The sequence below is a fragment of the Cyrtonyx montezumae genome, unplaced genomic scaffold (genome assembly GCF_038088225.1).
Source record: "Cyrtonyx montezumae isolate F1298 unplaced genomic scaffold, pur_monq_1.0 scaffold_12, whole genome shotgun sequence".
In the NCBI taxonomy this organism is placed as follows: Eukaryota; Metazoa; Chordata; class Aves; order Galliformes; family Odontophoridae; genus Cyrtonyx; species Cyrtonyx montezumae.
In genome coordinates this window covers 18,265,212-18,293,159 of record NW_027071848.1, presented here as the reverse complement: position 1 = coordinate 18,293,159, position 27,948 = coordinate 18,265,212, and the positions used below count along the sequence as shown (strand labels likewise).

General features: G+C 43.6%; 2 protein-coding genes and 2 non-coding genes across 6 annotated transcripts; 2 read left to right on the top strand and 2 right to left on the bottom strand.

Annotated features, from left to right (window-relative positions):
• Positions 1-736: 736 nt before the first annotated feature.
• ALOX5AP (arachidonate 5-lipoxygenase activating protein) lies at positions 737-8,459 on the bottom strand. Its single transcript, XM_065730196.1, has 5 exons — positions 8,349-8,459; positions 3,892-3,991; positions 2,738-2,808; positions 2,017-2,098; positions 737-1,273 (listed from the first exon to the last, which is right to left on the bottom strand). Exons 1-5 carry the CDS (start codon positions 8,416-8,418, stop codon positions 1,111-1,113), a joined length of 486 nt encoding a protein of 161 aa, XP_065586268.1. The 5' UTR covers positions 8,419-8,459; the 3' UTR covers positions 737-1,110.
• A 1,512-nt stretch (positions 8,460-9,971) lies between these two features.
• On the top strand, positions 9,972-10,045 carry TRNAN-GUU (transfer RNA asparagine (anticodon GUU)). The gene has a single exon. It is a non-coding gene; the product is annotated as a tRNA-Asn (tRNA).
• Positions 10,046-10,238: 193 nt separating this feature from the next.
• TRNAV-AAC (transfer RNA valine (anticodon AAC)) lies at positions 10,239-10,311 on the top strand. Its single transcript has one exon. It is a non-coding gene; the product is annotated as a tRNA-Val (tRNA).
• A 2,901-nt stretch (positions 10,312-13,212) lies between these two features.
• USPL1 (ubiquitin specific peptidase like 1) lies at positions 13,213-27,925 on the bottom strand. 3 transcript variants are annotated; one of them, XM_065730194.1, is made up of 9 exons: positions 27,848-27,890; positions 23,860-24,026; positions 23,184-23,312; positions 21,392-22,040; positions 19,152-19,238; positions 18,635-18,764; positions 17,185-17,310; positions 16,385-16,545; positions 13,213-15,201 (listed from the first exon to the last, which is right to left on the bottom strand). In XM_065730194.1, the coding sequence occupies exons 2-9, from the start codon at positions 23,953-23,955 to the stop codon at positions 13,292-13,294; spliced, it is 3,288 nt and encodes a 1,095-aa protein (XP_065586266.1). In that variant the 5' UTR covers positions 23,956-24,026; positions 27,848-27,890; the 3' UTR covers positions 13,213-13,291. The 3 variants fall into 3 exon arrangements, with proteins under 3 accessions (XP_065586266.1, XP_065586267.1, XP_065586265.1); XM_065730195.1 differs by lacking the exon at positions 23,860-24,026 and having other exon boundaries at positions 27,848-27,925; XM_065730193.1 differs by lacking the exon at positions 27,848-27,890 and having other exon boundaries at positions 23,860-24,416.
• Positions 27,926-27,948: the final 23 nt, after the last annotated feature.

Sequence of the window (27,948 nt, the reverse complement as noted above, 5' to 3'; positions counted from 1 at the left end):
GCCAGAGAGAGAAGGCAGCAGAGAAACGTGTCATGAAGCCATGGCACGCAGGCAGGCTTCTCTCTTTTGAGTGCAGTTCTACAAACTCTCTTCTCATGCAGCTGTGACTCTGTCCCTCTGAAAGGAGTCATGGCATGCAGCTTTACCCATCCTGCATGTGGTAATCGGATGGGTTTAAGAGCTTAAGCACTCTTATGGTAGCAATGCTTACAAAGGTTGTGCTGGGCTGTCTGCCCATCGTAGCTTTCTTCTCTCAGCAGGCTGCTCCTTGGCTTGGGCGTGCTCAGGCGCGTTGTTAGTGATGAAGGCTGCTAATTGAGCTTGCTAATAGGGAGAGAGATGTTAAAAACATGTCCCTCAGAGTAGCTCCCACAGGTGGTGGGGCTGTGCCACTTGCCTGCATCACGTCAATGGTGCACAATGAAGATGGGAGCAAATGGATTCACCCTTTCAGGCTGTTTTATTAAGCAAAGCGAAACAAAACCAATCTTCCTGTCAATTTACCAGATCCTCATTGATGCAAGGCCCCTTTCCACAGCTCTGGGAGGACAGCCAGGCCAAGGTATGGATGAGATCAGTGCTAGGAGGATTACACACATGAATATTGATCAAGGAAAACCAGACAGGGGCCAGCCTGCTGTCCTGCACTCAATCACCAACAAATGCAAGGGAAAGCGTGGGAGAAAAGGCTGCCCTGTGCATTTGCTTGGGCAGATGGATGCAGAGTGATGGACATGGTCATGGCTGCACATCCTTCAGGGATGAGGCTTAGAGGCTCCTGGCTTTCATCACAAGTGCTAAGGAAAATACTTACAATGAAAGCATAAAATCTCCCTTACAGTCACGCAACTGGCTTTCAAGATGCAGTTTAATGAAAAAACTCTGATGAATTAACTGGAAGTTGTTACCGTTCCTTGAGCATGCTGAGTGCTCACAATAAATCTTTTTTCCTGAAGGAAAAAGCAAGGTTAAATCAAACTACAAAGCCCACTGAGCATTAGATTTACAGCAATTTGAAAGGGTTATAGGTTTATTTCTTAAACAGCTGAATTATAGCTGCTTCTGGATATTGATATGTGAAGCAGGCTGACCCCTGGGCACTGCGGGGAGCTAGGGAATGAGAAGCAGCGGTGAGATGGCACTGGTTATTGTCTTTATGTGAATTTCGAAGTCACTTCCAAAGAAGTAGATGAGATAGTAGTTGAGTATCCCGGCCACAGACATGAGGAACAGGAACAAAATGATACGCTTCCCAAACAAGTACCCAGGAGTGCTGGGGAGACAGGAAGAGAGGAGGGCAATTCGTTATTGGGGTCACCTTACCTGAGGAGCCCTCAATCTCTAGCCTCTGACAGAGACCAGCAGATGCATTCCAGGGATTGGCACAGAGGAAGAAATTCCCTCTCTTCTGCTTGGCCCACTGCAAGCTTTCAGATATCACTGGAAATGTTCTGAATAGCTTGGGCCTGGATTCATCTCCTGACCTCGGTGCAGGATGTTTCTTCAGAGGGACCTGTATGTTTTCACAGCTATCAACGTCTGTGGGATGGTTTTGTTCCTCACATGCATAACTAGCTTTATTAAGATGAGAGGAGGATGTTGTGCAAATGCTAACACAAACACATGTATGTATGTATTGACAAAGGTAGTGAGGGATGAGTGCATCTCCTGTGAGGAGAGGCTGAGAGATCTGGGACTGCTCAGCCTGGAAAAGAGGTGCTCAGAGTGAGGACCAGAGGTCACGAGCACAAACTGGCACACAGGAGGTTCTTTCTGAACACCAGAAGCTCTTTTGTGAAGATGACAGAGCACTGGCACAGGCTACCCAGAGGCTGTGAAGCCTCCTCCTTGGAGATCTTCCAAAGCTGCCTGGGCGTTGCTGTGGGCATCCTGCTCTGGGTGTTCCTGCAGGAGCAGGGATCAGACCAGGTGACCTCCAGAGGTGCAATCCCACCCCAGCTGTTCTATGGTTCTGAAACACTGCAGTGTCTGTGAAGATGCTCTGCAAAGCCTTACCTCTGGGTCCTCTCCCCAAGGTAGCCCACAAAATACTTCTGCCTCACTAACAAGTACATCAGGCCAGCGAAGGCGGCAGGTGCTGCACAAAGTGTAGAAGAAACATATGCTTATTACAAACATATGCTTAGGACCCTCACATGTATTACCCCACTCTCCTTTTTCTGAGGACTTTTCGAGTGTAATTCATTCCTCACCCACACAAAACATGCACCTGGTCCCACTGAAACTCAGGAAGGAGTACATCAGCTTTCTCCACATCTCTTTGCCTGGTGATGAAACTCCTCCTTTCCAGAAAGAGCACACAAGCCCTAGGAAAAGAGCAGTCATGCTCCTGACTTATCTTTGTCCAATTGTATTGCAAGGATCCACTAAGAAGAGAAGGTAGATGCTCAGTGTATGGCATCAGCTCCAGGTGGGTGGCAATACCACTTTCATGCACCTGCCTTCCCTGACTCCATAAAGTCATAGAATCATTTGTGTTAGGAGGGACCTTTAAAGGCCCCTGCAATGAGTAGGAACACCTACAGCTAGATCAGGTTGCTCAGAGCCTGGTCCAGCCTGACCTTGAATGTCTCCATTCAATTGGATCTTGCCCATAATTCTTTTATGGGAATAGTTGGGATCTTGCCCATAACATCTTTATGGGAAGAGCCTGAAGTACCAAAGCACTCTCCATCCCTTGATTAAAGTCATGAAGAGGAGTGAAAACAAGTGTTACCTTGGCTGCAGAGAAGCCCAGCGCACCAAAGCACAGCGAGAAACGTAGGATATGTATGCCCACAGTTTTGGCTAGGAAGGAAAATATGAGAGAAATCAGAACACAGGGAAAATTGAAAGAAAATCATTTTCTTTCACCCGTGAGTAACTGTAGGGTGGATTTGGCCTGTGCAGGCTCCACAATGGCCACATGCAGGCACGGGGATGCTGCGTGGGCAGCAGCCAGGGAAGTGACTCCTCATGTGCCCATGCCCCAGCATGATCGCTGCCTCACCCAGGATTTGCCTACCTGCTGCCTCGTGCAGAGAATGGGCACTTTGTTCTTCCCGCTAAGAAAGAAACCACAAGTAAGCCCAGTGGCTGGGAAGTGCATTTTCTTCCTCTAGCATGTATAACAGAGCTGTGTGCTTTGTTGACTTAGGAAATCCTTGTGCTTAGGTCATATTAATCAAGCAATGGGCATTGTGAGCTGAATGAAGCCAGCAAAAGGAGAACTGCACAGCAAAAAGGAGTGTCTGGAAAGGTTAACCTGTCTCCTTGCACGTACAGAGGAATAATTTCTGACTCCCTCCTTCAGCCTGGAATGCACTTCCAGGGGGAGAAGTTCTCTTGCAGAGGTCACACACCTGTGAAGGGCAGTGTTTTGCTGTCATCTGCCTTTTTGAGTGTATTGCCAGTACTTCACGGGTAATAAAAAGTATTTTATGTTCTTTTCTCTTCTGGGTTGGAATTAATTTTCCCCTCTGCTCCCTCTGAAGGGATGTCGAAGACAAGGTGCACTGAATGTGGTGGGGAAGCAGAGAGACAGGATTTGTTCAGAGCTCTGCCACCACCTCTCAAGTCAGCATCGCTTCCCCCTGGAGCTGCAGTGTGTGTGGGATGCTGGCTGTGCCCATGCCACACTTCCAGTTGCAGGTGCTACTGGGGGAGGTGGATCCCAAATACAGGACATAAAAGACATCAGGTCTTCACGTCCTGTGCTCAGCAACAAAGGCACTTGAGAGCTGCAGGTCTAAACTCTGCCACAGCTCACATAGCAATGGGATTGCAGAGCAAAGCCTTGGAGCACAACTTCGGATCCCTTAGGGGTTTGGATTAAGCTGTAAGGAACAGGGTGGTGAGCCCAGGCTTGCCTCACCAGCTCTTCCTACTCACTTGGCAGTGTAGACGCGTTCAAAGGCAGAGGAGCCTGGCCGGTGGATTCCTTTGCCATTGCAGTGTTTACTCTCATGCTCCAATTTGCTAGCAAAAAAAGCTGTAAAGAAAGAAAGAAACAAACAAACAAACAAACCACAAGCTGTTTGATCCGGAATGTAATTTGGAGATATTTCAGAAGTGCAAGCATCCACGTGTATGCCTGGGCAGCAGCAGAGTGTGCAGATGTGTGGAGGTGCAGGGTGGCCATCACATTCTCTCTGTCAACGTGGTGTAACCCAACCCCCCACGCAAGGGCCAGGCATGGTGTCACCCTGACATCCCCACACATCCAAGTGTCGCTGTCAGCAGCATCCACCTCTGAGCGTGGTTAAATCCCCCCCTGCTGCAGATGCACAACCCAGTGCTGCATGTTTGTGCTCCAGTGAGAAAAACCTGCTGTTCAGAGTTGCTAGAACTCGTCCTGACTCTCTGACAGCAGGGAGAAAAGAGATTTTCTGCTCTGTCAGTGACACCCTTTTGCGAAAACAAGTACATCCAACAGGATGTATTCATTTCCTGGAAAAGCTCATTGCAAACCTAGTACCAATGACTGATGCTGTGTACCCATGGTTTGTTTCCTACTTTTAAGCAATGGTGTCATGTCAGGATGTTAGCTGCTGCAAAAACGCAACACTGCAAGATAATGTACTGTGTGCTTGACAAACACATTTTGTCTAATTACACTAAAACAGAAACCATCAATCATGTGTCTAAATGCACCTGGCAGAGCTCTGACAGTCTACAAGCTACAGCCATTGTATCATCATGCACCCAATCTCAGCGCACCCAAATCCCCCTATGGTTTGGAATATTAGCCCAAGATGTATACCAAAGACAACACATCAGAAGAAAAGAAAGAAAAAAAAACTCAACCACATAATATTATTGTAGCAAAAGGATAACTTGATAAAATGCAGGGCTGCATCCCTGGAATCTGAAGGCCCAGAGCTGCCACCATCCAGCAGCTCAGTCACCAGGAGCTGCTGGGGTCCTCACTCGTGTGCTAACTCAACCTTTGGGTTGTTAACATACCTCCAGAGGTTGGACAGCATGTTTTTGTCCTGTGTAAAGCTACTGTAATGGTAAACCACTTCCTGCAGGCCTTGGACTGGATGAGCTCACTGGGATACGTAGCACATTCTTTCCTCTTAGCATGCACACAAGATCCTTAAAAGATGACACAGCCTTTGGAGAAAGACAAGTGTAAGCTTTAAATATCTCCCTCAGGCTAAAATTTCTTCTCAGAAATAGTGGTGAGGCACTGGAGCAGGCTGACCAGGGAGGTGGAGGAGCCACTGTCCCTGGAGATGTTCAAGAACTGTGTGAATGTGGCTCTGAGGGGCATGGTGGGGATCAGCTGAGAGTTGGACTATTTGATCTTAGAGGTCTTTTCCACCTTTAATGATTCTATGATTCTCTCTGCTATTGTAGGTTCTGCCACTTCCCAGATGCCAGTGAGCTGCTGCAGAGAGTTCTGTGATGCCAGAGCCACTGGGTTAAACCCAACTGTGTCCAATGTGGTGCTGGCCATTTAGCACAAGAACTTGAAGGAGCTGATGGTGACACTCCTGGCACATAGCCTCCAGAGTCATGGCTGTGTAGACCCCGAGGTTTCTGGGTCTCCTGGGCAAGGATCTGGCCATGGAAATCCAGGCATGAGTTCTTGAAGCACTCATAATCTCTGACGTGACCTGGTTAGATCCTTGGTCAAAGGACACACCATTAGTTTGAAGAAAAAGGGAGGTTTATCATGAACACCTGCACCATGGGTGAGAGCAGGCTTTGTCTCATCTTGTTTTGGGAACACTGAGGAGCGTTGAGGAGATAGGTATTTTACTTCCCTTATAATGGATTGCAGAGAGAAACAGAAGAGAAGCACCTATGGAGGTCAATCTACCAGCACGAGAGGAGCCACCACAAAGGGCAGCCCAGGAGGTACGTCCCCTTGAGTTCTGCAAAAGAGCAGAGCAGAGCTAGCAGGTGCCATCCGGTGGTGGCCCATGCCATGGGTTTGGGCAGACAGCACAGCAGCGCTGACCCTCTGTTAGGATGACACTGGGGAAAGGAGACACTACTGTAATGAGTAGCTTGCAACACCATAGTGGTATTTCTTACTCTTTTCCTCCAAACCTTGAGTCAAGGATGTGGTTTTGCAGCCTGGTGTAAATGGGTGAGCAGAGCAAGGAGGTGCAAAGGAGGGGAGGGGGACAAGGGTTTAACTAGGCTCAGCTGCACCTGGGAGCAATGCTGCACGGCTCCAGGGCTTCTTCAGCTGCTCTGAACCTGATCCACTGCAGTCTGGCACTCAGGAGAATGCAGCAAGGGCCATAGAGAGATGATCCAGATGGAGATAATGCACTTCTGGTTTCAGGCCTATTTTCAGTGGGCCAATCCCATGAACTGGCTCCAGGTGTGGCCATGACAGTGGAGGAAGTCTGGTTGTTTCATGAGTCGATACAAACTGAACTGTGTGCTCCAGCCAAGCGTGTGCTGGCAGGCATGTAGGGCTGCCCCTTCCTTTCACTTCACATCATTTCCTCTGTCCTGATCTGCTCAGTTTGCCCTGAAGGCTGCTTGATTGCAACACTGCAGTGATGCAAGAATAACACCAAACTGTGCGTGACTAAGCAGTGCCCAGCTGCTCAGTCACTCTGCAGGATGTGGAGATTCCCAGTGCAAGTGAGGTGATGTCAGATGGACAGCCAGCAGCACAGCCTGCATCCAGCTTTGGAACAGCAGCATTCACCAGAACTGCTTTATAACCCTGCACCAGGTGCAGACAAGCATACAAACCCAAATTTACATTGTACTCTCTCTCCAAGTTAAAGACAGTCAGCAGATGCCTCACTGAGCCAGAGCAGGAGTTTAGTACAACTATTGTCCTTTGACAAGCATTTTTACTTCCCTAATTGCTGTATATGTGACATACAGTATGCATAATATACAGTATGTGTATCGTGGCTTTCAAGACAGAAAGCTTGGGAGAAGGAAATCAAGTGATGCAAGCTTGGAAATCATAGCTGAGGGCATGTGCTTGGCACGCAGAGCCCTCTGCAACACAGCTGGCCCACAGCAGTGGTGTCAGTGATTTCACAGAGGGATGTCCACAAAATCAATGTGCGTGTCAGGATGGAAGGCAAGTGCCTGAGTTTCAGAGTGTATTTGGTTTACATGGCTAGGATTTGGTAGTGGGGGGCTGCAGGATGAGGCCCTGGGATGGAGCTGCAGCCTGTGGAGAGCAATCAGTGGTAGGAACAGGTCCTGAAGGGTGGGCTGTGTGGTACTGAGCCCTGTTGGAGAGCTGCAGCCTGAGGGAAGCTCAAGTGGGATCAGTTTGGGAAGGACGGCATCTATGGGAGGGACTCCATATGGAGCAGGAACAGAGAGTGACCATGACGGAGTGGCAGAGAAAGGCATTGTGGACTGACCACAGCTTCATTCCCTGTGCTACCCAAGGGAGAAGGTAGAGGAGGGTGGAGGGGAGAGGTTATTGTGCTCTGATCCCAGTCCACTCCATCCTACTACATTGTGTGCTTTGCATTTGCCAGTAGCAAGCACCAAGCTGAATAGGGCAGCAGTTCGTGCCAGCCTCAGAATTTCACCCATCTTCACACTTTGCTGCCCTGTGGCTGAGCCTCACCACTTCCCCTCTCTGCAGCACAGTCCATTTTCAGGCATGAACCATGAGTTCTGCACTCACTGGGATTTCAAGCATTTCTGCCACTCACTCACCAAGTTTCTTGAGCCTAGGCAACACAGTGCATGCAGAGCTAAACCCACTCCCTTGTCTGAATGCTGGGAAGCATTTTCTGCTAGAATGGTTAAGTACAGTTGAAGAAGAATGATCAAGTTAAAAACAGAGTTGTGCAAAAGAGATACTTGCAGTTTTAAAAGACTCTGAGGAATAGTACCGAGGGTGGGAGTCTGAATAAGAGCAAAAAAATGAAACGTCCCCATTGCAGAAAGTGCTCAGCATTCTTGTGACTGCAAATAATGCGGACTTGTCAGGCTATAGGACCTGGACAGCTGCATGCCCCCACATCGCCCAGACACACTTCTCAGAGTGGTCAGTGCCATGTTTCTGCCTTCACCTGGCTCTGTGCAGAGCACCAAGCCCTTGCTGCTGCCTTGCAGCCCACAGGGATTCGGCCAAAGAGCAGCACTGTGGCTTTAGCCACGGTCCCTGCTATTGGATCTAAGTGCACATTGCCCCCATCAGCTCCAGCACATCACCCCTTTCATTAGCTGACATATATATGACTAACACAGCAGGGCTGAGAAGCCATAGAAACAACCACACGCCAGGCAGAGCGCTGAGAGCATTCCGAAAGCCAAAGGGATGCCTGCACACGCACACACTCACAGCCAGAGTCTGGTTTGTCCTCCCCTCCCATGGACCCAGATTTCTGCCTCACCGTTCTGGATGACGCTGATCAAGGTGACAATGGCGAGCAGGACAATGCTCCCCAGGGTCTCCTGGTCCATTTTGTGAGCGGGCAGTGGGGCAGACAGTGCAGCTGCAGCAGCAGCTCTAGCCCTGTGAGCACAGAAGGAGGAAGTGAGGGTCTGTCTTATCTCAGATCATAACATGCTGTGGAAACACAGCAGCACCATGCTTGGGTGCCTGCCAGCACAGCACAGCCACGGCACACGGCGTCCCTCATTGCAACCTCTTAGTTACAGGTGAAGACCAGGGAAACATGGGAGAAGGCTTCTGCTGGAAGACTGTGGCAGCTGCCAGCACTCAGCTTTACAGGTTCAGCCTGTCAGATTGCAACTTATGATTATTACTTTATTACTTTAGAGCCCAAATGAAAAGAGTTACTGTGGCATCTCCTGCCCCAGCGTCCATCCCAGGGAGGAGGTTTCAGGGGAGCACAGGCTGCAGGTGTCTTCTTAAGATAGAGAGGCCCTGGCACAATCTGCCCAGAGGAGCTGTGGGTACCCATCTCTACAGATGCTCAAGGCCAGGCTGGGTGGGGCCCTGGGCAGCCCGAGGTGGTGGGAGGAACAGGATGGGCTTTAAGGTCCCTTCCAACCATTCTATCATCTATGAGACTATGAGTCTATCAGGCAGCTGAAAAGCCTCATGGAAGTGCATGTGTCCTTCCAGGCAGAACCCATCTGCTCCCTTTCGACCACATTCATATGGGAACTTTACCTACAGCTGTGGCTTTACTCAGCCTCTATCATGCAATCTGTTGTCACCTGCAGTAACAGATATCAGGTAACTTGGGTACCAGCAAATATACAGAAATATGTTGGTGGAAGGAGGTGATGAGCAAGGCCTGCGAGCAGGAAGAGACTGGTTTCTGGTGGACAGCACAGTGTGGACACCTCTGTGTGAGTAGCAACATCCGACTTAGTTTGGGGTGGTGATATTTTTACTCCTGGTAAGTTTGTGCTCAAGGATGGCGTTTAACATTAAGCTTTACATTACCATAATGCAAAAAATGAAATAAAATAGTAGGAGCTAGTAGCTTTCCAACCCATCCCGCCCAAGCCTATGGCAGTTAGCTGTTCTTTCGCCCCATCCCACTCTCCCTGGCCAATTTCTCTCTTAGTTTCATTGCTTTTCTTCGCTGCTCTGCTCCCCATGCCCGCTACCACATCCATCTGTGCCACATCTACACAGTATTTGAACATTTTCAGGGACAGTGAATCTGCCACCAGCTTGGGCAGCCTGTGCCAGCGCGTTACCACTCTTTTGGAGAATAAATTTTCCCTAATATCCAACCAGAACCTCCCCTCGTGCAACTTAAGGCTGTTCCCTCTCATCCTATTGCTGAGAGAAGAGCCTGAACCCCACCTCGCCACTCCCGCTGTTTCCCTCTCTGCATGTAAAAGGTCACAGAAACAGTAGAGATAAAGCAGGAAAAAATGTGAAGGAGAATGAATGTTCCTAAATCCTTCAGATTAAAAAAAAGCAAATTAGTATCTTTAGATTAAAAAGAAACAATAACAAAAACACTTCGAGTGCGCGGGAACACGGACACCACAGCGACCAGCAGGAGCTGGCGGAAAGCGTTCCACAGCGGGTCTCTGTGGCGCAATCGGTTAGCGCGTTCGGCTGTTAACCGAAAGGTTGGTGGTTCGAGCCCACCCAGGGACGGGGACGTTGTTTTATATTGCTGCGATCCTTTTCCTCCGTGTGGGGACCAGCTGCGGTCTGTCCCGAGTTTTATGGCGGCGGGAGCTGCTCTCTTTTCGCCCCTTCTGTAGCCAGAAGAAATTGTAAAGAATTAGAGGCAGTCACTCAGGGGCTACCCTGAAGATGAGCTCCGGGAGAAACCCTACCGTCGGCAGTTTCCGTAGTGTAGTGGTTATCACGTTCGCCTAACACGCGAAAGGTCCCCGGTTCGAAACCGGGCGGAAACACCATATTTTTCTCTCCTTCCCTCCCCTCCCTCTGGTTGCTGTCAACGTCCATTTTCCCACTTCATTCTATAAAGCCGCGGCTGTGAAAGCAGAATGCAGAGCTCTTTGCTGCTAAGAGTAGGTTCCTTTCACACAACGTTATTTTTCCCCTCTCTAACTGAAAGGACAGCCTGCAGGAGCCACAACCGAAACAGCCCACATCTTGGCACTGCGCGGCCACTGCAGCGCGTAATCGCGTTAGCCTGTCCCGGTGCCTTACACCTATACTTAGACTGTAAGCTCCTCGGCCCCCAGCGGGGCCCTGGGGGATGTCGGCACTGCAGGCGCTCAGGAGCTGTGCCCAGGACGCAAGCGCTCCCCTTCAAGGGCAAATTCACTGATGTAAACCAGCTCTGCAAAAGGAAGAGACGAGGCAGGATCGGTGCAGTGTCAGGGAGGGAATAACTGTTGACGCCAAAAAACAGTGCTGGATGAAGAATTAATAACAGCAGCCGATGAAAAACATCAAGGCTAAAATCGGGTTTGTAAGCAGCACTGAGTGAAATGTGTACAGCAGTGCTCCCACAGGAATTCTGCGTATGGGGTGGGGGAAGGGAGCAGAGGCTAAAAATCTGACAGAAAACTAAGATTTTGCTTTTCTTAATGACACAAAGCGGATCGTGCAGGCCACGTTTTAGATCTAGTCTCAAACAAGAAGTGACCACCAAATTCCACACCCTGTCTTTGGTCAAGTTTTCATTTAAGCACAGCTGAATCCTCACTTGCATGGGATCAGCTGCAGTAAAATATTTATGGAAATAAACCAACAAAGTGCACAGCAACATCTTTCAGGGAAAAAAAAAAAAAAAAAGAGAAGCAAAACTTGCACCAGTGAACATGTAGTTCCATATTTCAGTCTCCAGTGCTATTTATTTGCTGCTGGAGCTCTTACATGTGTTTGCACCCACAGTGCACTGCACGCAGCAGCATACCAAGGACTCCAGACAGCAGTGTGCAGACATGTTGGCAGTGGGGACTGCGTATTTTCTTCTACCTAGGCTCACATGCAGAGCAGATGTGCCCCATACCCTCTTCCCTTGCTATTAACCTCATCACACCCCTTACACCGGGGCTGTCTCATCTTCTTTTACCACCTCCATCTCCTAAATCCCATTGAAGTGGGGTCTGTTCTTCATGTAGGGCAACACATTACGTACCATGCCAACCCCAGAACAGCTTCAGTCCTCACCGGGGCTGTCGTGTCCTGAGCGAGCAGGGAGGGAGCTCCCATGTCACTGCTGCAAGGAGCTGCAGACAGTCTCTATGCTGGAAGCAGTTCCCCATTGCTTAGAGAAACCTTTGCAACAAGCAATTAGTGGTAGTGAGACGCTGCTCTGCAGTGGTTTGCACAACCACGGGTTGGAAAACTCCCCAGGAAAATCCTATTACCCCTCAAGGATTATTTACTGCTAAGTCAAGCTCTAATTTTGGTCAACAATTTATTATTTTTTACAAAGCAAACAGACCAACAAACATTTCACCAGCAGTACAGCAGTATTTTACATTCAGAACCCACTGATTTTTTTATTGCAACGTACCAGTTACAATATCTAAAACAAAGGAGTTCCACTTCTTTACAAGGAGTGGTACTCCAAGAATGAAACCTTTACTCGTCTGAAGTGCCAGCTCAATAAACACGTATGGAATTACAACAGAAACAACTTGTAAAGGTGCATTCAGTGCCACTGACATTCCCAATCACTCTTGAAATGAACCTGGTTCAAGCTATCGAAGACCATTTACATCTGTAACTATGCTCTGTAATGATGTTCAAAACACATCTATTTGGAGATAAGACAGGATTTGCATTTTAAATTCAGGATCTAAAGGAAAAAATGCAGGGTACCTCTAGGAGTGGCTGAGACAAAGACTTGCTGATGAAATGCTCACTACTGCAGGTACTGGAAAAGCACACAGTTAATCCAATTGAGCATATAGTGCCCTCCCCTCTGTACCCAGGATTTCAGAGACTCCCACCTAGCAAAATGACAGCCATCTGCAGATCCAGAAACACCACCAGGTGTTCTCTCTCTGCATACTCACTGCTGTCTCTCCACGTTCTCCACTACTTCCTTCCTATAGACCTCGCCTCTCCTTGCCATTCTCTTGTACACAGACTGGGGGGTGCTGCCCTAGGGACAGCAGCACCAAGTGCTAGTTTACACTTCCATCCTCACAATTAATTAGCAAATTCACAGCAATGTGTAAGTTATATTTGGTATCCTCAGCACCGCAAACTCTGGCCTAAATGTTAGTTATTTTACTTGGAGCAAATGACCTGGCTCCAAATAATATTCAGTCCAACTATATTTTCAGTTACCCAGGATGAAAGCTCAGCAGGTGCCCTACCTTTAAGGGGAAGAACTAGTACTTTGTAGCACTCTTCCTCTGGATCCAGGGAAGGGGAGCTTACACAACAGTGATTCTCTAAAGTTCAGAGCAGAGTTATCACCCTTCCAGTTGAGTGTTGCATACGATCGTTGTAACAAAGGGGACAAAAATCCATGATTACATAACAGTGGATATATTTTTTTTCCCCTAAATGCTGGACAAAATGATTTCAGGAGTTGGGTGATCCTGAAAAACAGATCTGTGCTACCCAAGTACTTCTCACACCATTACAACATCCAGGATACTGAAGTCTGTAATTTTTGAAACCCAAAAGAAGATGGGTACGTTTTCCATATTAAAAGCAGCAAAAATTAAGACTCACGGGAGCTATATTTGAATGCACAATTACATCTTCTAAAATAACTGCTTCTCAGAAAAATAAAATGCATTAAAGCACTGCGTCTGCTACAATAAAGTTTTTCTTAAAACTGCAGTGGAAATCGTTCAAGTACAGCCAGGGTGCAATTAAACTAGTTATAAAATATAATTTAATAGTCATTTGTTTCAAAATATACATAATGTTGAAAAAAAAACCCCAAACCACCAATATTTACCAAGTTTCAAACAACGTTTCATCAAAATGAGGTACATCTATGTCACCCACCATGGTGGCTGGTGCTGAAACAGAGAACAGGTCTTCAAGGATATCTTCCCTTGTGGGACTCTCAAAGCCAAATCTTTTCACACTGGATTTGCTCACGGTATGTTCATAATTACTGTCCTTTACAGGGCTGTAATAACTGCGGTCTTCACTTGTTGCATCTGCATGTGACACACAGGTCTTCTCAGCAGGCTCTGGTGCTGCAGCACTGCTGCTATTTACCATTTCCATATACATACACTCATCTTCACTTCTTGGAACCTCTGAGGAAGCAACAGTTGAAGCAGGGGACAGTAATTCTGCCAGGATTTCATCATTACTGTTATAGCTAGTGCATCTGCATCCTGAGCTCACACTCAGTTCAGACGAATTATCTGCAGCATCGAGGTGATACTGCAGCTCCCTTAAAAAGCTCTGTAGTAATTCACTGTCATTACGAGATTCAGCCTGTGAAGGGGGGCTTACATCCCTAGCAATGGGTTTTCCATGCTTAGCCTGTTCCACTGCTAGCCTGTCCAGTGAAGCCAACTTCTTCTTCTTAGCATTAAGCTTTTTTAACAGTTTTAGGCGAAGCTTTCTTGTTTTGTCGCTATCCGACTGCTCTGCTGTCACAGAATTATGGCCAGGTGGATGGACCTGAGTTGTTTTAGCAGAGGTACGCAGCGTATTGCTTGACTTATTCCAAGTTGGGCCTTCCACAGCACTATGATTCTGGGGAAGACAAGCACCTTGAGAAAATCCTTTGAAATTTGATAAGCCATGAGCATTATTACTCCGAGGAAGCGCTGATGTGAGGGTCTGAGATGTTTTGCATTCACCTCTGCCTTGAAACCCACCAAAGTTACTTGCTCCTTTAACTGGCAACCATGTGTCACTTAATTTTTGCATTGAGGGAGTTTTGCAGCTTCTCTCACTCTTGGGAACCAAGGCACTCGAAGGCAGAAAAGAAGTATTCTTGCTTAACAGTTTTTTCACCCAGCTTCCCACAAATCCTCTTTTCTGGTCTTTGTCTGAAGGCTGAGAGGAATTATTATCAGCAGAAGAACTTGCAAGCTGAGAATGAACTGCAATTTTGCTTGCACCTTTCAAGTCAGGCGACTTCTGTGCAGTTCTCTCTACTGGTGGCAATTTACAAGTTATCTGTTGTCCTGAACTTAAACCGTGTTCTCCATTAAGTAAGTTAGCTCTATCATCCATGCTTTGAGCAAGTAACGAGTCAGACGGGCTGGGGTCATGTTTTTTGGGTACAGGAGGAGTGATACTTGGTGGGTTCAACTCTTGTAGAGATAAGCAAATGCTGGCATTTTCAGATAGCATGCCTTTATCACTCATAGTGAGATCAGTTCCAGTTAACTCCGTGAACTCCCCTGTACAGAGAGCATTAGGTGAAAAAGCTGATTCCTGCTTTTCCTGTGAGCCCATTTCAACAATAAGGTTATTTTCCACCATCTCTCTGCTGGCCAGTGATTTACTCTCTGAGTCAAGTGGAGTTTCTTCAAGCATCTGAGTTACAAGATCATCACATACAAGATTTTCTAAACCACAATGTACACTTTCACCCTCAGCTACCCGCTGCTGTTTCTTATCTGGAATTCTCAGAGAATCTTCTTTGTGATCTTCTGCAAGTATTTTGACTACAGCATTATCAAAACCATGGTGCAACACCGTAGAATTTAACTGCACATTATTAACAGTAGAATCCTCAACACTTTTATTCTGACACTGTGAATTCTGTTCTTCTGGCAAATGGGATATTTTCTTTTCCCAGATGACAATATGAATCTCTGTCGGAGGAACTTCAAATCTTGTATGTCTCCTGCAGTACGGACCCTTTAAATCATCACATTCAAGCCAAGTTCCTGAAAAATAAATAACAACCAGTGCAGTGACTGAGGCTTTTAAAATTGAAGTTGCTATCCTCTGACACTTGTCAAGCAATTTTATTAATCTGACATGCAGCAATTAATTTTTTTCCGTAGTTTTTTATTATATCAGAGAAAAACTGGCAGGTTTCCACTGTAAAAAGATCACCCCAAGCAGAATTTGCAGTAGTATTATTACAGGTCAGAGAAGGTCTACTGAAAAACAAAGCTGAGGTTTTTTGTCTCAGATAATAAGGCTGACATCTTGGCTGGAAATACCTGCACACATCTGAGCAAAGAACCACCTCTTAATTAAGTTTCTTGGTAGAACTTTTCATTCCTTGGATGGTAGGCATGGGGGTTTAAGAGAAACTGCTCAATTTAAGAATTTGCCTCATCATCTGCAAATTATTCATCAAGTACTTCAGAGCTTTAAACATTTTAAAATAGATACAGACCACATACATATGATGCTCAGGATATTTCTTACTAAGTGCTTCCTTACCAGCTGCTTCCTCTTTCTTTTTCTTCTTAAACTCAGTCAGTATGACTTAAACAATTTTCAAGCCATCAAAACAATTGATAAGACAGCACCCCACTCCCTCTACTGAAGCACAAAAAAAATCAGAATGCCAACTTTTCACTGCCTGTAATTATGGAGTTCCTCTCAGATGAAGCTCTGCTGCTGCCAATGGTACAACCATCATACCACTAGCAATGTTGCCAACATGAATTTGTGCCTCCCACTGCTCAGGAGCAGCAAAGTTCAGAAATGAATACTAACTTTATTAATGCTATTAGTTCCATAGGTCCCATTTCCAGTCAAGAAAGGACAATAACTGGCTTCAAAATAATCAATATTATCTGTCCAACAGCCATGCTTAGACTGCTAGTTTTTAATAATTTTTAAAAATTATTATTTTATTTCTAACTTTTATGAAGTTTTGAAAGAAAATGACTCCACACAAATAACTTTGTCCCTTGAGGACAGAACACTGCTGAAAAAGTCAGCTAAACCAAAACTAAATCTTCACCCTAAATGACGAAGTTCCTACAAGTTTAGGGTGCACACAAAATAAATCCTTGTTACTGTATGTGGACAGTTAAGACTATCTAATAACCCACGGAACACTGTTCGATGTAGAACTCGAAGTACTGTTACAGACCTAATGTTTCTTACCATCAGGATTCAACGACCAGGCTATGAAGTGCTTCTTATGCATTTTGTACTGAATAACAGATGTTATTTGGTAGATGTCTTCCTCAAATTGAAACGAGTAACTCTTCAGGTTGTTATGTGGCAAGCCTTCTATGAAATGTAACATTAATACTGAGGGTACTCTAATAAAGAGACAATAAAGAAACAGTTTGTTACAACAAGATAGTGACAAAAATTCCTAATGAAAATCTACATACAAGGCCTCTCGAGAGTGCTGCCCTTACTATTCTGCTTCTATGCAGGACTGTTATGACTGTACTGCACTCAAGGAAAAAGAGTACTCCAACTGGATGTTCCATTTTGGTACAGAAAAGGGGAAAGAAAAAGGAACAAGAAAATATGTACTGGACTCAGGGTGTGGGGAAAAGGTGAGAAAAGACAGAAGACAATTGCATTATACTCATGGTACAAAAGGACACTGTTCTCAAGGCAACCAAGTAAACAGGTGAAAATAGTTTCATTCACCAGCACCAAAAGCTGTGGAAACACTGAGACTGGCTGTCAGTTGTTGAAATTTACTTAGTAGAAAGTACCACCTAGCTCTAATGTACGTGCTAGTCAGTGTGTTTATTAAAAACCATTTGTACTTTCAGTACTTAAGAATTATCTAATACCTAAAGAAGTACTTATCAGAGTTTCAAGCTTTTCATCTCTGTAAACCCAGGACAACAGTTCGTTTTTTTGAAAGCGATACTATGTTCAATACATGAAATCTCAGAAGTTTATCCATTTTATTTTCAAGTTTACATATTGAAACTTACTTTTCCAAAATCATCTGTCTTCTTTGAGATCTATCACTGCAGTTATTGCATGGAGCAACATGAACAGCATTAAGTGGACGCCAATCTGGGAGTACACTTGGGAACGTTGTTAGTGTTTTCCTGCATCTGGACATACATGTACACAGAGTAAGACAATTTGACAACCAGAAAACAAGAAATATTCACAATTAACAAGGGGAAAAGGTTGCAGAACTGTTACAACAAAGCTGAATTTTATTCATATTCATGCCATTTGCATCAACTCCTCTGTGACTGCACTCTATCCGGATCAGCACTGAATTCAGTTCTGCCAAACATCACCATTTGCTCTCAGCAGCTCTACAGCCTTGAGCTGAGCATTATTGGTTCCTTCTCCCTTAGCATGTTATCTCTGTTTCCTTTTCAAGGCAAGGAACTGCTTAACCAGGATCTGCTTAATTCACTAGCTGCTACAAAGTCTCACAATGCACATTATACAATGACTTTTTTATACTTTTATAAAATGACAACCAACCAAAAAAACAAGCATATTCAGAGCAAAGATTACAAAGAGGTTTATACTGTACTAAAATAAAAAGTATGGGTTGTTAAATAATGTAGTTTCTTCTTTAACCACAGAAAGGACTTCCTCCATATTCACCCAGATTTTTCAACTTAAAAAAAGCGTGCAACTTGGACACACGTTATCAACCAGAACTACACATTTTACCTGGCTAACAGATGTAATTAATTTCATCTCACCTGTGGACCTAGAAGCTTATTGTATGAACTCAAGATAGTGGAAATCAGCAGGCGTTTTTCAAATAAAATGAGTGGTCTCATAAAGGTGAGGTCCCTTTCTCTGGACTCTAAGCCTAAGTGACCCACAGCTACATGAATTACATCAATACTCAAAAAATGCCTGTAACACCATTTTAAAACACTTTTAATTACCTGAGCAGATCTCTGATTCTTTTCAATCCAAATGAACATGACAGATATCATTCAATAGCAAAAGCGTGCTAAGCACATATTCTTTAGAACAGCAACATAGATTGAGCATGGCCAGGCACTTGCAGTTACCTATTATTTATTAATTAAGAATACTGTGGTTTCCTAAGACATTATGCAGCAGTAAACTATTTGCAGACGCTAAACTGAAGAAGCAGTTCACATAAAAATTCACCCAGAAACTCAGAATCATAGAATGATCTAGGTTAAAATAACCTTAAAGTTCATTTAGTTTCTACACTCCCTGCTGTGGACAGGGTCACCAACCACCAGAGCAGGCTGCCCAGAGCCACATCCAGCCTGGCCTTGAATGCCTCCAGGGATGGAGCTTCCACAGCCTCTCTGGGCAACCTGTTCCCAAAGAACAAAACCTGGAGATGTGAAGAAAAGTCATTTTTCACATGCAGATACAGAACTACAGTAGGACAGCTAAAGACAAGACATTTATAAAAAATCTGACCGGTCCAGGTATTTGTAGCCACAGCATGTGCATTCAAACTTCCATGAAAATGAATGTAAGAAGAGTTTCTCAGCTTGTTGATCCCGTTTTAAGAGCAGAGGGAGTGCAAACACTGGACTTTCCTCCTTACCTTCAAAGACAGGGCAGAAAAAACAGTCACTGAATTTGAAATCAGATTTCAGTACTTCAAAAAGGAAGTTAAGTTTACTGCAACGATTGCAATTCAGGGCATCCCTCTCAAGCTCACAGCAAAGGGATTGATCCATGTTACCAGACTGTTTGCAACGACAGTTTCGGGAATGCAGTGAAGTTATAAAAACATGAATATACTCTCAAAAACAGTGAGGGACAAAACATCACACAGTAAAGTGTGTATGTCACAAGCTAACAAATGCATGACTTGCAGGATGTCTTGCATGCATATATACAGATGCATTTTTATGAACTGACACACTAAAAGTCTTTAGATGTCCAGTTTCCTGAAAATAAATACTGAGGTGCTGCACTGATTACTTACCCAATTCACACTTAAGTTGTGGCTGAAGCTGTATAAAAATTTGGTTCCTTATTTCATTGAGCAGCAATTCTGCTTTAGGAAGAACATCTGTAGAAAAAAATACACATGCTTTTACGTATTTATGTGCAACATCTCCAAACCTTTCACACACATGTAACCCTAACAAGTGCTCATTACATGCAGCTCTTTCACACTGATCTACACTTGCCTAAAACTGTCAGCACAATAGTCACTGCCCAATATTAATTGATCAGAAAACTAGACTGGTTTATAGAACTTAAATGATAACCCAAAGTAACTTCATCTGACTCAAATTCTCACCAAGAGTGTGTACTCATAGCAAGACAGTAACAACGTGTGAGATTAATGTAGTCAAACATTACAAACCATAGAGATTCAGAGATTAAGGGTAGATTTTAAAATCTAAACTCCAAGACCAAAAGCACAAAGATTTGCTTACACATCTGTAATGACATCATATAATTCATAATTTAAATTTAAAAAACATTTAAGTGCTAAATACTGAATTCCTAAGTCAGCCTTTTCAACATTAAAAATATTTATTTTTAAAATTGCATATATATATCTAAGTATGTATTTGCAACTTAAAATGTCTACATTTGTACATTAAGCACAAGAAAGTTTATACTGCACAATCAAGATAGTAACTTGCATCAACTATAGGGAAAGGACTTAGAACAGGACTTAGACTGTTTCTTACTTTAAAAATTGATGTATACAGAAAGGTAAAAAACCATTTTCTTCCATCTCGCTTGCTTTTGATTGTTTCAAAACACAGCCATATGCAAAAAACACTGAAAAATTAGATGGAAGAACAAAATACTACAGCTGTTCTCTACAGTAACACTCTTCATCCAATCCTCTTCCCATTCCTGCCAAAATGAGCCAATTTCTTTTGCAGTATTTCCTGGAAATGAAACATTTGTTTCAAACACCAGCAGCTGTTCTAAGGGAAGCAAGCTAGCACACCACCCACTTCAGGGTTCTTCCTTACCAGAGTTCCTCTGCAAACACAGCAGTAGCACAACAGAGGGGAAAGAATAACATCTTGGGTGCTGCGACAGTAGGGGGCTTCCAGGTAACATCTGCAATTCCCCAAATCAAACAGACTTTCTGGCAAATAGAATATACAAACTACTAGAGAATTTCTTAGGATTTCATTTATTGATTGCCTCTATAAAGTACTGTTTTCTCTGCCACAGGGTGGATTAAACCCTTTTTTATATATCCACTATACCTTCCAGTAAAGATATGATATCCTTTAAGTTATCTAGCATTGTCCCAGTACTATATTCTGTCATATTGAAACGTGCACTTGTCCTGCAAGATCTACTGCAAAAGAAATTCATGAAAGGTAGTGGCTAGCCAAAGGTCTGCAGTAATTCTCTGAAGGCTGATTCCTTATAAGTTCAGACTTATGACTCCATTGGGTCCACGCCAAAGGACTAGGAAAAATAAATCTTAGTTTAAGGGTCTTAAACTGAATCCACTGTATGCAAAGTGATCAAAGGACAAACTATCAGACTGCAGTGACACATCCTCCTCTAACTGCAGCTGTGCTACCTGAAAGTTTGCCCCCAGCTGCTCACCACTGTCCCTGTGCTTAGAGGTTACTACTCTCAAATCTATTAAGTTGCATATTTGAGCACTTACTAAATCTTTCCAGATAGTATAAACCAGGTAAAAACCTTTGACTAATTCTGACTGAGACAGGTTAGGAAGCACAGCTAGCAGACCCCAGGGGAAGCATTTCTTCAATGAACACAGCTGCAGCCAGAGAAGAACATATGTTCCCAGCTTGAGTATTTCTTGATGTGATAAGGCAACTGTTCATTATACAATGACATAAACCACATCCAAAATGATCTTAATTTTCAAGATTAGAAAAATACTGTAACCAGCAGAGAGTAAGGAAACAAACTACTGCTCAATCACATAATTAACTTTTCTACTTCAGTTATGACAAAAAAAAAAATCAAGAGATGCTTTGTATTTGATATCTACTTTCAAAGTACACACATTTATCCCAGGAAAACAATTGCAGGGGTTACCAGGAATCTGTGAGACAAAGCACACAACTCTGCAAATTCAAAGTAGTGAATTGTACCTGATTTGTTTGTGATCTTGAAATAGAAAGGAGGCATATTTAAGTACATTGTATGGAATTCCAAATATTTGTACCAGATCAATCTAAATATGAAAAAGCTGAATGCACTCACCTTTTACCTTACTCCTTTTACAGGTATTCAGAAGAACAGCTGCTTGATTATATTTTGTCAAGAGCCTTTGGAGTAAACATTTTTCATCACCTTCTTCTACTAGAGCAAATTTTAATGCTTCTAAGTGTACCAGTGCAGACAAAACACAATCTAACCAACAAAGATTATATTTGTTTCTCCATTGAAGACATAAATCTGTGTTATTCGTGGAACAGTTATTGTCTCTGAGCAACATTTCAGCTGTTGTTGAGCTGTGACTAGAGTTTGACAAGAGCTGTGTTCTGGAGCTAAAATTAGGAGGACTTTCTTGATGGCCATTGGTGTTGGTGGTTGTTTCAAAATCCACTTTCTGATTGACGGATTCCTCATTATTAGATTTTTGCTGCCCATTTTGTAACACATCACATACACTTGACTGAGGGATACAAAAGCTATTACCACAGTTTTTGACAACAGGGCCTGTATTAACAGTCTGCTCAACGCTGACCACAAGATTAGTTCTTGCTTGTTTTGGATTTGATTCGATGGGAGAAAGGTCACTGGTATCACACAATTTCCTTTTCTTATCATTAGATGGAGTTTGAAGATTTTCTGAATCAGCAGAAATAATTATGCTGTTAAATGGCTTATAACCAAGCGGGTAGATGCACTACAGAAAAGAAGAAAAGTTACAATGAAATCTAGAAAGTAAGTTCAGGTGAACAAGAGCTAAAGTAACTACAATGATAACTTCAGATTGAATGTAGGACTTGCATAAAATGATACTTTAATTAAATCAATACATAAAATCAATGTACGCAAGAGAGATTGAGCATTTTTATCCAACTACTGCCTTACAGACAATTGTGAAGTGCAGCTATGAGTAGTGACTTCCAGTCTCAGAAAGAAACTTTGCTAAAGAGAGTTCTTTCATTCTGTAAAATCTATTCCAGTAGGGTACATATTTGGTATTATTAACTCTTGCTTGTGAGATTACAAGTATTGCAGGGTGTATTCAACTTAGCCTGATACATTACACCGTGCATTGGTAGGGTCACGTACAAATATGCTGTTCTGCAACTGGGAATATATGGTCAAACACACTGTTTCCCATTTTCAATCCAACCATGATTATTTAAAAGTAGGGTGAGGGATGGGGGATGCAGCTTGAAGACATCTATCCCTTGTAGAATGGTGCCCTTAAATTAGTAGAATACACGACTTTGCAATACCCTCCTTCCCCACACAGCTGAAGGGAGAGGCAGCAGATCACCACTCAAATATTAAGAAGCCTAGGAATCTAGCTAAAGCCAAACTTAACATGGAAAAACCATTTAAAGAAACTGTAATTACTATACAAACCTACCTGCATTACTTTAACAGAGGAGAATTGGAGACTTGTAGTTTTGTGAGTAAAACATCTTATAGGTCCTTTCCAACCTTATGAACTTATGAACTTATGAACTTATGAACTTATAAATGCATCCCCAAATTTTGGCTTCATATTCTGGTTCATACAAAGATTTATTTAGTATCACTTGTGTCCTGTTGTTATGTCAACAAACTCTACCTTATTCCTTTTAATCTGCTGTTTTTACTCCTTAGAATAGCTAGCTGTGCCCAACCACCACTTGTATAGAGGTTTGCTATGTTTTTGTCTATACTACAAGCAAACATCACTCAGAATATAAAATCAAAGGGATCCTATTTCAAGTTTGCTTACTACCAATCAACTCTTGAACATAAAGATGTTTAATTGTTAATGGCAAAGGCCTCTACATTAGCAAACAAAACTGTTAATTAAGAGTAATACCTGAGGGTTTTCACAAAGATAAATGGACTCTTGAAAATTGATGCGGTAAGTCCGTAAAACTTGAACCTGGCCTTTCTCTTTGCAGACTGGACAATAGTCAGGTGAAGCTCTTTCCACAGGAGTATGGCTCTAAAAAAAGAAAAAGTTGCATAAACTTACCTTTTTTCATATAGTGACCCAAATTAAGACATACATATGCACAGAGAATAAAAAGCAATGAGTAGCTTCTAAGCATGTAACACCTAACGTGGTATTTAAAAATAAAGTAGACTAGGATTTTGTCCTTGTAATTAAGACATACAGTCATAGTGTAGAACAAACTACACAAATTTAACTTTTGATTTAAGCATTCAAATCTCTAGTAAAGTATCTCTGACAATACAGCTATGCCACACTTCATTCTACTCATGCTAAACCAAAGGACACTTATTGCCAAGGTACACATGCTCAGACCTTTGGAATATGAAGTAATTAACATAGAAATGCACAGTCATAAAAACAGCACCAGTAAAAAGTTCAGACACAGATCTATTTAGAATAATCTTTCGCCATTGTTATAGATTTCCGTGGAAAATAATTTTGGAATTTTTTTTTGTTAAAATAAGACCAATTAAAAATCTCTCAAAACAGAGAAAAATATGAACTTTGCACAGATGTAAAATAAGTTTCAACTGACTTTTCCCAAATACCCCACCATGTGGAGTGTCGATTTCCCTATACCAGTCCCTTGTCCAATCACTCGCAAACCATTTGTAGTCTTCTGGGTATCCATCCCTCTGAGCCACTGGCTAATTTATCTCACTTGTAACAAAGTCATGATCACTAAGGATTTTTCAAAGACTCCTGAAAAATAAGAAGTGAATACAACAATTAAAGAAAAATTCAGTTAAATTTTGGGGGGAAAAAAAACACACCAACAATGACGCAGCCCATATTAACTGCAGTAATGACATCAGAAGAGTGTTTTCTTGACTCAAAATACTTATTTTCTAGCATGTATAATGAACTCAAAACTTCAAGTCACATCCAAGATCTAACAGCTTTATTAGGCCATGAATTTACAAAGTTATCCACAGTCTGCAAGCTCAAGGTCTCACTTATTTGCCAAGTGTCTGTACTGGAGCAGAGACAGAGACACCTCGCCCAAGCATCTCAACTTACTATATTCTAACTCTCAGACAAAATTAATTTCCTGAAAAAAAATGGCTACAATGAGATCTCACAGTTATAGAGGAAAAAAAAAAAGAACTGATTAGAAGCCCAAACACCACTTCAGCAGTTTTCAGAAAAGTAAAATCAGTGTTTAACCTGTACATGTAAACGTTGCCAACTACAAAGGGGCATCCTGCTGTTACTGTCACCACTCAGAACCTTCTCCCATCATTTTAACAATGCAGACTCACTAGTAAATACAAGCCCTTCTGCAGAATCTATTGCATATTTTACAACTGACATCACAGGCCCCATTTTGTATGATTTCTTGAATTCAGAGCCAATTTTTGCCTTTCTCACCTATCATACACATGCACATTTGTGGAGGAAGAGTTAAGTACAAAGTGCACATCAGAAATCTGCTCCTTAAGCCTGTTAAAGACCGTTCCCTCACTGGCACTGATGTTCACAACCTGAATCATCCATAGAAATGGGTTTAAAACTACAGGGCCCCAATCCTGTCACTGCTGACTTCAAATGGAAGAATAACTACAATCAATGTTTCAAAATTCAGGAGGAAGACAGATAAGTTTAACAGCAAAATCATCAAGGTTACTATCTTCCTTTGAGCCATAACTTCTTCTTCATTATTTCTACTGACCAACACTCTATCTGACAGCATGATGACCCTTCAACTCTTTTTCACACTACAGAACTGATTCTGATTACAGTTCCCATTGGAAAAGGATAGTCTTGGATAGCTGTAAATAGCAGTTCAATTCCAAATCACCCTTAATAATGGGCAAGGAGAGACTCTACAGAACTGGACGGGATGTTAACAGTCAACAGTATTTGTAACAAAAAATGCAGCATGCAAAACATAGTAACTCATTTCAAATCAATCCCCTATGACCAGTTGAAGGGGTCAAAATGAGAAGACAGCACATCCTACTGACACTTCCAGTGTGTTCAGCACTATGTAGAGACAGTGTACCAAGATTTATAAAATCAGAGGCTACAGTAAAAGGTGAGGACAGAAGCATCAACCCACACATGCCTTAAGATATCACCATTAGTTTACAGGCATGGCTTAATGGTCTAAAAACAAGGCAGTCCTGAGCTTGCTGCAGGCAAACATTAACTGATTAGGCTCTGAGTGCACAAGTTTAATGGAATACAAATGAAAGCTAAGCACTCCAGTTTGTTGCTCACACAGCAGCAATAGCGCTATCTCAGTCTCCCAACTCTCTATTATATATTTAGTCCAGATGGGAATTCTATTTCTTTATAGAACAAACGAAGTCGTGCTGGTATCAAGTGCACTAAAATAAACGCTAACTGTATGCTCCATATCATCACTAATAAGAAAACATCTCTAACTTGTTCAGAAGACTTTTGTTCAAGTTCTTTGCCTGAAGCAGTTGCAGGTCTCTAGACTAAATAAAATACACAGATCCCATGCCTGGAACTCAGGCAGTTTCTCACCACGTAAGTACAAATCATCTTCACACACTCAAAAACACTAACTGAAAGGTCACTCCTTTCTAAGCATGCCTTGATTTTATAAACAGTATTTGTTTCTTTGCAAGTCATTGTTTTTGCCATCCCTCTCAAAAAGAATGCATGCTTTCTTCCCCTTGTTTATTCCTTCTTTACATTCCCTGTTATTTCTGCTCCCCTTATTTAAAGTGTAGGTACTGTTTTGAGACGTACAATGTCTCCCCAGCGATAATTACCCCACAGCAGTACTGTGCCACTGGAGCCTACCCCATTGACTGCACTGATGAACAGAATAAACACTGACAGAATAATTAATTTGCCTTTTATTTCAGACACATGCAAAAAAAAAAAAACAAAAAATAGAGGAGATAACAGTGGTCTGCTGGTCCTAGATGTGCAGAATGGTACCAAACAGCCTGTCTGTATGCCAGCATTTGTAACATTGCAGCAAGCTACCAGCAGCCTGTGTACAGCCATATAAAGTTGGGTATCAGATCAGCAGCTGCCATGGAAAACAGCTATTGCCAGACTGCAGCACCATGCACTGAAACAACCCACTGCAGCGATGCATTAAGACAGAAAAGTTCTTTCAAGCCCGCTGGGTTGCTTTAAAATTGTTACTCTACTTTTATCCTGGGTACTTCGTAAGCATAACTCAAAATGTGCTGTGGTTGTGGTGTGATAATCAGGTAATGTTATGGCTCCTTGGACAGCTAAGCTGGCCTAATGGCTCAGTGTTGCGCATAGGGACACCTCTCTTTCCTCAGCTTTTCCCCTCTGTCATGTTCTCTGTCAGCTCACACTCTGACCAGCCTTTCTGCGACCCAACTGAGCACAAAACAGCAAGAAATTCTGCTAAACACGAGTTTTCCCTACTGCTCTAATGCATTAGGTTCACCTAATGGGAAGATCTGGTGAGCTGTGGAGGTAATAGAGCAGAAGGAAGAGAACATGGAAAAGGTAAGTCAGGGATTTCTACAACAAAAGGGACCTTGAAAGCAGGGGCTATACCTGGTGAAACAGTACAACAAAACAAAACATCAAGTTACAAACTGCAGGTGACAGAACAGTGACTATATTACAGAGGAAATGTCAGTGCTTTGAAGGTTAAAGGGACACATAAAATGAATCTCCTGCAAGCCACCACCTTCTCTCTTGCATCAAGAAAGCACTGAAGAAAGAGGAGGAAAATAAACTGAAGTCCATGGGAAAAAAAGTCACACACATTGCCTGAGGTGTTAGTTGTAGTTGTTTGTTACATAAGTCGGTTTTCTTTACCTGAGATGCTAACTATGAATATTCCAATCACAACATTAGAAAAAATAAAAGGTGATGCTGACCACAAAGCAGCGTGGTAAGCACAGCACCAACAGGACTCGTTGGTGTCACAAGGGCTGAGCATGGGGACACAGACACGTCCTTCCTGCAGAAAAGCCTAACTCAGACTACAGAAGGACAAAAACTGACGACACTGCAAAACAAATCAGCCTGCAGTGCAATTGCTGAAGTTTTTCCTCTAGCCAGACTCCTAGCAAATGCTTTGATGGGGTACAAGGAGGGGCTGAGCCTCATCACCGAGCCCTGCGAGGGGAAGGAGGAGGCGACTGAGGTCACAGCACGGCCTGGGGTGGCACAGACGGTTGGGACGGGGCCTCTCCTCAGCACCCAAGGGTGCTCGGCTGCCTCGGGGAGGCCAGGCCCGACCGCCCGAGTGCTAGTCCGCATCCAGCGCTGCAGGAGAAAGAATATACGCCGTTAATCATCACATCAACGCGGGAAGACGGTGCAGGGGGCACACGCTTGAACACGTGCCTACACACACACACACGTGTGGGCGCAGGCGCCCGCCCAGCCCCGCTCTCAGCCAGCGCTCCCCAAACAAAAGAAACACTCGCCCCGAGCGCGCAGCTACTGACATGAAATACTAAGTCGGCATTTAGGAGCGCGCAAGGCCGCCGCATCACCGCCGCCTCCCCCACGGCCCCACAGGCCCGCCGCGCACCGCCACTCACCGCCCGCCTCCAGCCCGGGACGTGCGCAGCTTCCGGCCGCCATGCCGCTCCCGGCAGCCCACGGGCGGGCGAGAGCAGCGCGGCGAGCGGCGGAGGTACTC

Coding starts and splice junctions, on each gene's coding strand:
- ALOX5AP (XM_065730196.1), bottom strand. CDS start 8,418: ATGGACCAGGAGACCCTGGGGAGCATTGTCCTGCTCGCCATTGTCACC. Junction 3,992..8,348: donor GATCAGCGTCATCCAGAACG/GTGAGGCAGAAA, acceptor CTTTCTTTACAG/CTTTTTTTGCTAGCAAATTG. Junction 2,809..3,891: donor GAACGCGTCTACACTGCCAA/GTGAGTAGGAAG, acceptor TTTCCTTCCTAG/CCAAAACTGTGGGCATACAT.
- USPL1 (XM_065730194.1), bottom strand. CDS start 23,955: ATGGATACCCAGAAGACTACAAATGGTTTGCGAGTGATTGGACAAGGG. Junction 23,313..23,859: donor TGGTGGGGTATTTGGGAAAA/GTCAGTTGAAAC, acceptor TTCTTTTTTTAG/AGCCATACTCCTGTGGAAAG. Junction 22,041..23,183: donor ATCTTTGTGAAAACCCTCAG/GTATTACTCTTA, acceptor TCTTTTCTGTAG/TGCATCTACCCGCTTGGTTA.